Genomic DNA, 12,121 nt, shown 5'->3' with positions numbered 1-12,121 from the left:
GGCAGAGAGGCAGGCAGAGAAAGGAAGAAGCAGGCTCCCTGCTGAGCAGAAAGCCCGATGCAGGGCTCAATCCTATGACCTGGGATCATCACCTGAGCTAAAGGCAGAGGCTTAACCCACTGAGCCACCCAGGCGCCCGGAATCTAAACTTTTTTTTTTTTTTAATATTTTATTTATTTGACAGAGAGCTAGAGAGAGAGCACAAGTAAGCAGAGCGGCAGGGAGAGGGAGAGAGAGAAGCAGGCTCTCTGCTGGGCAGGGAGCCCGATGCGGGGCTCGATCCCAGGACCCTGGAATCATGACCCGAGCCGAAGGCAGCCGCTTAACCAACTGAGCCACCCGGGCGCCCCCCGGGATCTAAACTTCTTAACCAAACACAGCCAGAGCTCAAGACTGGACTGACTGGACTAGAGCAGTAAAGAATTCCATTCCAGAAAAATACCCCGAGGGCCTGGGGTATCCAGTGCACTGGTGTGTAGGATCTGCGTGGACCACATCAGCCCACGAGCCTCTTCTGAGTGTGGCCTAGTACAGTGACGTCGTTCTGCCATTGTAACAGGGCAGCTGGCATTGCTGAAGCAGGGAGAGGCGCCCACCCGAGCAGTCAAGCGTTCGTGTCGTTTTCCTTATTGGCTAGTCCCAGTACGCCAGGCCAGTACATCTCTGAAAAATCATCTCACTAAATAGCAGTAGTTAGCAAAATGACAGTATTAGCATTAACAACGAAAAAATAATAAATGTTTTTAAGCATAAGCTATTCAGAAATATGCCTAAATAAATGCTATTTGGGCAATTATATCCTTGTGCCAGCAGATAACAAATGATAATCTTCTTCCACGGCCGTAAATACGTATTGATTAAGTTCAAACTTAGAACTCCAAAATGAATTATATCTGGTCATGGCTAAACTGCTTTGCTCACTGAAAGAAAAAAAAAAAATCCACACAACACCTATTATACTGCATTTAATTAAGACAAGCATCAACTTTATGTGCCATTATTTGCTTCTGCCAAATCTCTATGGTGTAAATATTGAACGGTGGCATCCCTTGAATGCTAATCAATCTTTTCTGAATTTCAAATGATTACATAAATTTTAGGACACGCTTATTTGCCAGCATCACCATCAGCTGTGTCCGTATCAGCGAGGCATTACTATGAAGATATGCATAGTTATCTGACAAGTGTCTAGTGAGTGTTTTTCTAAATTAGAATATCATATATGAAAAGGTAAAAGCCGAGGCTGAATGCTAATTTTCAGAACAACCCTGGGATATCTCTTTTGCTTATCTGACTTCATGAGGAACAATTTAACCAATGCACGTGGGTGAAGATGTGAGAGGAATGCACTGCACCACTAGGCAGGCTGGTTGGCGAGGGCACGCGCGCGCAAACACACACGTGTAGGAAAAGGAGCGTCTGCGGTATGTGATGTAGGTGTTTGATCATATTTAGAGGGAGGCTGTCATAAAACAAATCCTGGGACCAACCTCAGCAAGGACGATGACCCCGTAACAGGAAGACTGGTTTTTGCTGGTTGAAGACCATCTGTTACACGGATACCAGGTCAAGAGAATCCCGGGATATGCAGACTACCGTGCTTTTTTCACAACGGAATTAATATCCAGACACACATTGTGACTGCACACAAATAGAAACTTGTACGAGTTTTCCGCCCTCCGGAAGTTTTGCTGATGCTTCTGGAGGGAGGCAGTCAACGAAGGGATGGGAGCAGGTACTCCTGTTTCCCTCTCCTAGGTTAGCTGTAGGTTTGCTTTATAGCAAACCGTACCTGTGCCCTCATTCTCTGATTTATACGGTGACTAGTCCATTTTGCTTTAGGCACTGCAAACAGAGTTTAGTCAACGTGGTCAGATTTCTCTGCTGGATTTGGAAACCTTTTTCATGAACTGGATTTAATGTGGCAAAAAAGCAAAAGGCAAATTCATATTTCTCTTTGCTCCTGTTGCTTTGCTTAGAGCTGGGCTTTCTTCTGCTACTCCCACCCCTTACACAAACAGGGACACAGTCTGAGAGTAAAAAACAAACAAACAAATAAAAAACCCTCAGACCCAACACACTGCTGGGCCTCTGGAGAACTGGGCAAAAGAAATGTACCCTCTTTCTTTTTGTGACACCTTACATTCCCTTCTCCCGCGGTGTGTTCTAGAACATCTCCAGGCTACTCTGGAAGCGCTGAGCAGAGGAAGCACCTGGGCGCCCACCGTGCCCCCCCATCCATGCACACTCCCGCTAGGGGTCTGCAGCTCAGGTAGGTTGGGTGCAGGAGTCCAGAGCACAGATGACTTTTCTTTCTCAGGATCACCTCCTAACCCGTAAATTATCAGGTGCTTCTGCACAGGAGATGGGATTTTGAAAAACACAGTTGTAATTTACATCACAAAGCCATGCTCTGGATCAGAACCTGGGTTCGAGGGTGGAACTGTAGTTTATGCAACCAGTTTTGGCCCTCCTCTGCATGACTACGATAGCCTTCCCAGGGGCAGCTAACAACCACGCAGATGGGATGAGGAGGGTATGCACAAGCAGACTTTGCTCAGCACAGGACGGGACACATCAGCTTTGGTGGCAGCTTCATTATGGTCTTTCTCACTGAGCAAAATAGCAGAGTCGTCCCTCCAGGGCTCACGACTGAACTGCCGTGCTTTCTGGGCGGTGCTAACACAGAAACTTCTATATGCCACCTTCCTGACTGCAGTGGAATGTTCCTGCAGGTCCCGGTTGGCTCTTATTAAGTGAGATGTAAAATGAGTAGTCACTCTGCAATGCTTTGCCCATGTATAAAGCCTTCATTTTCCAAATGAAGTGTGTATGTGTGCCAGTCCTCCCAGAGATGAGAGTTCCCACATGGGATTGTTTGTGATCAAGTCTTAAGCTCTCACAGAGGTGCTGACTTGGGCTTGGGTCACAGGAAGCCCATTTCCCTGTTGACATTTTGCCTAACCAACTGCTCTACAGGGGGGCTTTAAGAATTTATTTTTCTATTTGAAAGCAGGAGTGGGGGACGAAGAGAGCAGGGGACAGAGAGAGTCGTAAGCAGACCTCACAATGAAACATAAAACCCAACACTGGCTCGACCTCTAGACACCAAGATCGTGACTTGGCCAGGTTGACACTAGAAACCAGGAGAAGAAATTATATGCTTAGGAAAGGGGAAACAAGGGATAGATCTTTATTTAAACAGCAAAGCAGAATTACGAGTAGAAGTTAAAAAAAGAAAAGAATACCTATTATATCAAAAACAAGGCCTACAGGGCACCTGGGTGACTCAGTGGGTTAAGCCTTTTCCTTCGGCTCAGGTCACGATCTCAGGGTCCGGGGATAGAGCCAAACATTGGCCTCCCTGCTCAACAGGGAGCCTGCTTCCCCCTTTCTCTCTGCCTGCTGTTCTGCCTATTTGTGATCTGTCTCTCTGTGTTCAATAAATAAATAAATAAATCTTAAAAAAAAAAAAAAAAGACTAAGCCTACTGGAAAGCCAACTGCTGAGAATAAATTTCCTCACCTAGACACTAAACTCATCCACATTTTCCAGCTAGTAAACATGGTGCAAATTTTATTTACTACTAACAATGTCAATAGCATTATGAATGAGCGGAGTGAAGGTGGAGCCCTTCTGCACAGTGGAAAGTTCTACCTAACGGCAGAATTTCCTAATTCTCCCCACCAAGAAGCTTATCTCCTAAACCCTTCCAAATTATGATTTCAAAGGTCATTTAAAGACCTGAAAATGTTACTCATCCATTTTTGAAAGACCTTCCATTTTGTAGGTCAAGTCACAAAGACACTGGTTTTTCCTGGGACATTTCACCCATTGCTTAGATGATAATCTGCATTAGAGGTAACAGGTGTAAAACTCTCTTAAAATTAAGGTCTGTCACTAAAGAAGGCCTGAACCGAACCTGGAGATCAATCAAACAGCTCTGCAGACAGCTTTGTTCTTGACCTGTGCCCACTGCACTCTCAGTGCTTTCCTACCGAGAAGGCTCAGGTGGCAGTTTGGGTGACGGCACCTAAAGGGCGGTGGCTCTCCCAGGAGAGCCATTCCCCAAGGCAACAACAACCCATGTTCCCCAGGTCTACCGCCATGAGGACGAATCTTGTGTGGGATGTGTGATGGTATAGTCAATGTCTCATTCCAAATTTGGAAATGTGGTGTGATGCAAAGAGCTACCACAATGAACAAAGATACGATTTTGTTCAGCCAAGTTAGCGTAGACAGGCTCCCATCAGTATTCAAGAAGGAGCTGTACAACATTCCTCAACTACTGTTAGTTAACATGGGCTGACAGCCTATGATCTTGCATTTGCTTGGAAGAGACATGCCTTTATCACCTAGTTTTAGCCATGAATAGTATTCTTTCTAGTCTTTCTGCAAATTGACCTTCCCCAGGAGCTAATAAATGAACATCTCCCCTTATTCACTGGGAGAATGCAAACTGATAATAGAAATAATTTAACTTTGAGGAGGTACTGGAGAATTCTCTGGAAAAACTATTCTCAGAAAACTATCCTGCCCTTGAGACATGACAACCTCCGATGACATGTCACCAAACCACTCTGGTAAAGGCTTTGTTTTGCATTTAAAATTAGATCAATCCGTGTATGGACCTTTCTCATCAGTAATATTTTGTTAAGCCTCTACCATGTACCAGGAAATGTGCCAGAGACCTGGAATACAGAGAAAAGTGAAGGACAATTTCTAACCCCAACTGAGCCCCAGTCTAGAGCACGGTCTGCACAGAAGCAGTGCAGAACAGAGCAGAATCATTCACCCCTTCCAGTGCACTCAGACAGCCTATACCTGGGGCAACCTTAGCTGCTTTGGGGGCTGGGAAAATCCCCTCAAAGAGAAAAACAATCTCTTTAACTCAGCTGAATATAAAACAGTGCCTTGAGAAACACCGGCTGGGCAAAGAAGAGAATAATTTACAACAAATCAAGGGCCTTCATTAGGAGAAATAACATGCAGTATGCCTCTAGTACTTTCTCTTGCCACCCGGGATATAACAAGAGTCCAGCAGCATCCAGCCATTAAGTCTTGAGGCTAAGAAAATCCAAAGGCCAGAGTAACATCTCAGTTGGCACATTCTGATTACCCAGTCGCTTTGAGCACTGAAGCCACACGGATACTCCTGATGGACTTGAACATGTAAGGACACTATTCAGGATATGCTGTCCGAAACCAGGTGACTGTTTCCCAGTTCTGCATTTGTCTTCAGATCACATCTGTGGGAATTCTGCTCATCTCTGGAACCCATGCAATAATGACATTATCTGAGGGTCATGATTCCACATACTATTTCTACGAGTTTTATTTCTGCATTGTTGGTGACAGACAGCAAATTTCCTTTCATCAGTCACTTGGGTTCCTTTTTAGAAGGTGTAAGTACACACCAACAGATCAACATCAAAAATTTTATTTTCTCTTCTCTTGGGTCATCAGTTTTAAATGCCCCATGTAGAGTATCTCCTCTTTTGCCAAATTATCAATGGGCTCAAGTTATGTTATCTCAGTGTTAAGGAAATTTTTTTAAAAATTATATATATATATAAATTTAACAGGATTTTAAGAAAACATTACTAGCAGAATGGGCCCCCAGAGCCTACTATATTATATACAGAAATACTCTGAGAGAGGGGACATTTTTTACTTTAACTTCTTTTTTCAACAGCTTAACTAATTGATGTTTGTTCCTGGATGGATACAACTTGCACAAGAAAAAAAGACATCAGGCAGTGGAATGGAAAATTCCTAGTCAACGGTACATTTAGGTTAGTCATGTCATTAGGTTTTCATGGAATCAGGACTCAGCTTTAGTGAAGAATGACGTTTAGGAGGAGGACGGTTTCTACCAGAATTTGATTTGACTCCACTAATAGGCTACTGCTCCTCTAGAGTCTTCTATTCTGGTTCAAGCACCCAGAAACCTAAGACTCATGCGGCCCTTCTTCCTCCTAACTCTGTCACACAGTTTGCATCCTGTTATCTTGTTCACGTCGGTGCATTCCTATCTCCATGGAGTGTTAAAACCACCTCTGAACAGAGTTTCCAGCCTTGTTCGTCTCCAGTCCACGTTCCACATCACTACCAGAAATGCGAATCCCCTTACATTACCCACACCTCAGCCCTTTTTTAAAAGAATCCAGTGGTACTTCCTAACGGCCTACAGGATGAAGATCATGGTACCTACTTTGGTTTACCACCATATCCCGGGCGCCTACCTCATCACCTGACACAGAGAAGTGCTCAGTAAACATTTGTTGAATGCCTTAAGGTCCTCAGTGACCAGGCTCTCGCCCACCCCTGGGCCATAACTGAGGCTTTCCTCAAGCCATACTGATCTCCTACTGGCTCCCAAACTCATCTTGCTCTCCCTTAACTCCATGCTTTAGCACCAACCAATCTGGCTTCGATTGTTGTACCTGCTAGGGCTCACATCCTACTTTCGCTCACCAGCTCCACCTGGTAAACACGGTTTCATCATCCACCAAGAGAATACTGCTACAGTCCAATCCCCACACAGCCCCGAACCTATGATCGTTCACAAAGTTTTCACTTTGACTTTGACTTCACTTTGAGCCTCACAGAGAGGCTCAAGGCTGGGCTGGGATCAGAACGCATGGGTTTTCACACTTGGACGGGAAGGGGTGCGTGAAGTTCATGAGGGTTTGACACAGCAGGTACCGATTCTGGACTTGGACTCAGCTTTCAAGGGGGGGCTCTGCTAGGATTTCATCCCCATTACCGGCGAAACAGGTGTTCCAGGACTGGCCTGGGTACCTAAAAGTTGATTATCCACATACCACAATAAAGTTGTACAAAAAAGGTAATTTATTGTTTCTCCGGGGGGAAATACTTTCCATCTGCAAATTGGAAACTACCAGAATGTTACTGCCAGTTACCATCTTCTTGTTTCTTTAAAAATAAACCCTTGAAAAATAAATAAGTAAATAAATAAATAAACTTGACCAAAACTCTATTTGCCTCTGATATGAAAGCTAAGCTTTCTTTTTTTCCTTAAACAACAAACAAGGCAGTTTAAGGAACAGCAAGTTTAGACATTCAGTGATCCCCAAATTCCAGACATAATCAACACACTCAAATCAGAGTGTGTGTGGCTGAGGTTCTGGGACATAGATGGCCCAATGGTTCAGGAGGATAATTTGTGAGGTTCAAGGACTGAAAGCACTTCAGAACCACCACCCCCAGCCCCTACTTCCTTAGTGTTGGCAAAAAACACAGTAATTTTGAAAAAAGATGAAGGTAAAATAAAAGCGTGGAAAACAAAACATGGCCCATAGTTAATATCTACATCTTCAAATGAAATGCAGTTATTCAACTAATTTAAAATACCACCGAAGTGGGGCACCTGGGTGGTTCAATTGGTTAAGCGACTGCCTTCAGCTCAGGTCATGATCCTGGAGTCCTGGGATTGAGTCGCCCCTACCAGGCTCTCTGCTTGGCAGGGAGTCTGCTTCTCCCTCTGACCCTCCCCTTTCTCATGCGTGCTCTCTCTCGCAAATAAATTTAAAAAAAATCTTGAAATAAGATAAAAATACCACTGAAGTGAGATGACTCTCTTTAAATATTTTATCACTAAAATGCTCTAAGATTCCTTACACAAATACTGCCACTTTTTCCATTTAATTACTGATCAAATGTGCCAGTTGAAAAGACTAAGATCTTGCCAAACACCAGAATGGCCTGTGAGATTAGAGCAAGCACGCCTGTGCTATCTTCCTCTTGATTTTCTAAAAACTGTTCATGGGTAAAAGATGTCGACTTACTTGAATGGAACTTTCCTACTTAGAATGGTTAATGCAGAAACCACACAGCATCCAGTCCTGGCATTGTAAACCTTTGAACACTACATCTATGAAATTCTGTTGTCTTTTTAAATTTTCAGTAACATTTCTTTTTGCTATATTTATCACATTTTCCAAAATATGAAAACGTTCTTTTTATGTTAAATGTTGACTACATGTGAAAAATTAACTCTGGTGCTATTACTTCAAACTATCCCTTTATTAGCAACAGTTGTGCAGTGCTGTCAAGAGGAATTTTAAAGAGAAAGTACCAAATCTGGAGAGTAGACACATCTGTTTTACTTTGCAGTTTGTTTTATTGTTTTATTTCTTAGGCTATGAATTCACAACTATCTTATAACCAAAGACTAAAGAAAAAACATATGTTGGTAAATCTGATTTCTGCATTTTTTTCATTCAGGGGAAGTTGCCTCCCTCAGCTGTCTGCCAATAAGTAATAAATGGACTTGGCAAAACGTTTATTTAAGTTGGCTTTATTAAGCCAACAAAATACAGAAATCAAGTATGGGACAGGCAGAAAAATCTGCTCCTTTGAAGTCAATAAAAATCCATCTCCTTAATCCTTTTTTTATTCCAAGCAGTGGTGATTTTTCTCAACTGACTCACTGAGAACCTTGATTTAGCCAATCTGTCTTGCTTAGTTATCTTTCTTCCCCAAAGCTTTCCTAAAGAAGCATCCTCTCCCCTTGACAACCATCATCTTTTATACTTGCATAGTGATGCATCTAGTTATAAACATCCTCTGGCTAATCCTGATCGAGATTTAAGAAACAGGTTTTTAATTACGACCCATATTTTACAATAAAAACAGCAGTAGTCTGCAAGCTCTAACGAAAGGCACATAGAAACGATCACCAGAAGGGTGCCTACACTTTGATCCCATACGTCTTTCCTAAGCGATCTCCATTCAGCCTTCTGACACAGCCTTCTACAGCTGCTGCCTACTTGTTATGTCCGCTATGGGAGAAACTTCAGGACTCCAGCCTAAGAACGCCTTTTCCATGCCCCAACCCACCTACTCACAGGCGAGGAGTCATGCAGAGACATATAGGTAATATACTCACATTTGACAATTCCATCACTTGAAAAGGAGGGCAGTATCTTGGTAGAAAAAAAGCATCTACTGACTTCAACACACACGGAGTCCGGCACCATCGAATCACATCTGGTTGTACCGGGTATGAGAAAAGGATTCCTTACCTAAACTAAAGAGCACCAAGAATTTCAGACACACAAACTCTCGTTGATCAAACTGCAGAGAGCGTAGCTTTGCCACTAAGTCCTGTGCGTGACTCATGAGATTGTTGAGGGTGGCCCCGGCCTGGGAGGCAATTATGGAATAGTCCACCTGCAACACAGAACCGTGTGTCAGAATCGGAAACACACGAACAAACAAAAATTGAGACAAGTATTTTACTGAAACTTTTAGGAATCGTGGGTAAAATCAGATGGCATTTCAGATTTGTAACAGCGGGGACATTCCCCGAAAAAACAGTTTGACACATACTATGACTCTGGGATGGATCCTGATTATTCTGATATAGCTAATCATTTTGATAAGCTTTGTAGGGAACAGACCTTGGCTACCTAAATGTCTACCTTCATCTTTTTTCTATTGTGAAATTACATCTTCATGTAAGGTTAACATTTTTAACTGGGTCTCAAATAAGTTTGAAGAAAACTATACTACCCCTAAAAAGTGAATCCAGAATAGCTTTCTAAGAGCTCAAGATGAATTCACCGGTGCATGAGAAAGTGAAGGCACAGAGAGGTATGTTTCCATTTTTATTTTATTAAGAGACTATGTTTGGAAGCAGTCATTATCCAAGAATGCAGGCTTGTGAAGGAGGAAAGAATCCCATTCAGCTTCTTCTTCAGGTTACTTCCTAAAAAGCAATGACCACTATTTTCATTCATATGATTATTAATATATTTCTCTCTAAAGACAGCAATCATCTTAAGAAGAATCATTTCTGGATATGGAAAACATAAAAAAGGCTTATTTTCTTCGCCATTAAAAAATTTAAAAAGGTGCTGCAATGCACCAATCGTAGATTATTCATGGGGACATAAAAAGTTCAGCTTATAATATTAAGTTAAGATGTTGGGATGGCTGTCAATGACAGTACTGGCTTTGCGGCTGCAATTACAGCATAATGGGAAAACCCAGTTGGTATCTGATGCTCCCTCCTTTTTGTACTGGAGAGCTCTCATGCAACCAGATACTCTTTTAGGTGCATTTAATATTTGCAGCAGCAGCAAATTTGTCTGGGAGGCAAGTCCTCATCTGCCACTCACCCGGAGCAGACTGTATTAAATTTTTATATTTATTGACATTTCATTACCATAATTGACTGCACTTGCTTCTCTACGAGAAGGCACAGGGCTGCCTCCTAAGCAGGAGAACTAGTCCCCGGAGTAGAATTTGCAATTAAAAACAAGGCAGAATGGATTTTTTTTTTATTGTGTAAATATGATGAGTTGAATTTTCAGCTTTAACTAGAGAATACTGGGTGTACAGAAACCTTTTTTTAAGAGTGAGAAAAATTAAGAGTCAGTGGAAAGACGACCCCCAAAGGTGTCAATCAGTTCATATAAAGTCAACTATGCATGAAAAAGGCGCAGTTAATGTGTGTTCTAGGTCTGCTGTTGTATCAAGCACAGCACTGTCCTCCTTGCTTTTTCGTCCATGTGCTGGCATTTGTCCACTAAATTTAAACATCAAGCGTTTCTAAGAACTCCTTTGGTTTGTTTCAGAGTGTGTGAAAGGGTCAGGACCAAGGCAGCCTGAAACCTGAGCCAGACGTGGAGAGGACAAGCAGCTGGGACATTGGAATATGCGATGACGGTCAGTGTGGTCCCCCAAAGGGATGTCTGAACTACCATTTTGCCAGTTCTGTGACATCTTTCTGGTCCGGGAAATTCTTCTTAAAGTGGTGCCTGAGCTCTCAATTCTTTAGCAACTTATCCATGCTCTCCCTATCCCCCAGGTAGTAAAAGAAATCCTGCAGAGACAAATAGGATCAGTGCGTGAATGACAGCAGGAAGGCCCTGTGGGGTCACACAGTGGAAGAAAACCAGGACAGGATAGGAGATCTGGGCCAACACGGCCACTTACAAATGAAGCATCTTGGGCAAGTCCTATGGAGTCCCCATCCCTTGGTGCCCTCACCTTTAAATAAAGCAGTTAAGCTAGAGGATAGTAAAGGTGCCTCCCATTTCTGTGATTATCAGGAAATGAGCGTACTTGGAATAATACTACCAATTTAAGCTGAGAATTGGTTGTTGAATGCACTGAAGCTGCAGCATAGAATGTACACAGCACATTTGATCAAGATCTCGAGTGAAGCCTTCAACCAGGAAAGTGCACTAAAATAAACTGCAAATATGCTGGTATTAATTTTTTGTAGTATGAAGCTAACAGAGCTTTGATAAGTGCATAGTTCTAACAAGTCTGCAAGAAGTTCAAATGCTAGAACATCGTGCTTGAAAATGTAGTACATTATTCACCAGAACCTACTTTTTGAAAAAAGACTGGTTCATTAAAATTTGGTATGTGTGCAGTTCTAACAGGTGTGTAATACTAAGTTCAATTCCTAGAACTTTATACTTGAAAATACAGTGCACTATACCAGAAACGAACTGAAATTGTTTCGTAAGATTCTATTTAGTGAGAGATCTTTAGTGAGATGAACTTCAGGAAATCAATTGGCATACCAACAACTTTATAGCTATACATTTATTTACATGCTAATTTGAAAGCTCAAACATGCTTATTAAATGGGAGCTCCGATAACATTTCCTTCAAGGATAATTTATCAAATTGCGGGGCTCCGAAGGAGGATGGGTGATTTATTCCTGGAACAGCACACAGATCTGCAACTTCCTTACATTTTATTACAAACATAATTATATTTTCATTGTTGAATGCAGAGTTTGTGCTCATTTCAGGAGCAGCTGGCCTTGTCTTTTATGTACTTAGTAAAATTAATTTATTGCTCTCTTACATGTAATCTTTGTGCCATTAAATTCAAGGCAGATATTGAAGAAATACTATAAGCTGCTGTCCCCTTTGGATAAATTTCACTCATCATGAAGGAAAGAAGAAACAGTTTTAGCTAAATTGCTTTTAGTTCTAATAACTGAAATTTTTGATGACTTGTACATTGTAAGATGCCTGTCATTTTAATATGATACACAATAATAGAAGATAATGAATAAGTTGCCAGTAGACCTTTCCCTTAGGATGATGTTACAGTGGCTGTTAATTA

The 12,121-nt window shown here is 42.1% G+C and overlaps 1 protein-coding gene across 5 annotated transcripts in view; it reads right to left on the bottom strand.

The window, feature by feature from the left end:
* Positions 1 to 12,121, bottom strand: part of NR5A2 (nuclear receptor subfamily 5 group A member 2) — a 139,165-nt gene that overhangs the window by 45,270 nt on the left and 81,774 nt on the right. For all 5 annotated transcript variants that reach the window (XM_047705486.1, XM_047705487.1, XM_047705488.1 and 2 more), the window contains one exon: positions 9,051 to 9,198. In XM_047705486.1, coding sequence (XP_047561442.1) covers positions 9,051 to 9,198 — 148 coding nt within the window. The remainder of the gene's footprint in view (positions 1 to 9,050; positions 9,199 to 12,121) is intronic.

This window comes from Lutra lutra, chromosome 15, assembly GCF_902655055.1.
Source record: "Lutra lutra chromosome 15, mLutLut1.2, whole genome shotgun sequence".
In the NCBI taxonomy this organism is placed as follows: domain Eukaryota; kingdom Metazoa; phylum Chordata; class Mammalia; order Carnivora; family Mustelidae; genus Lutra; species Lutra lutra.
Note: the sequence above shows the minus strand (reverse complement) of the source record. Positions and strands in the feature narration are given on the sequence as shown.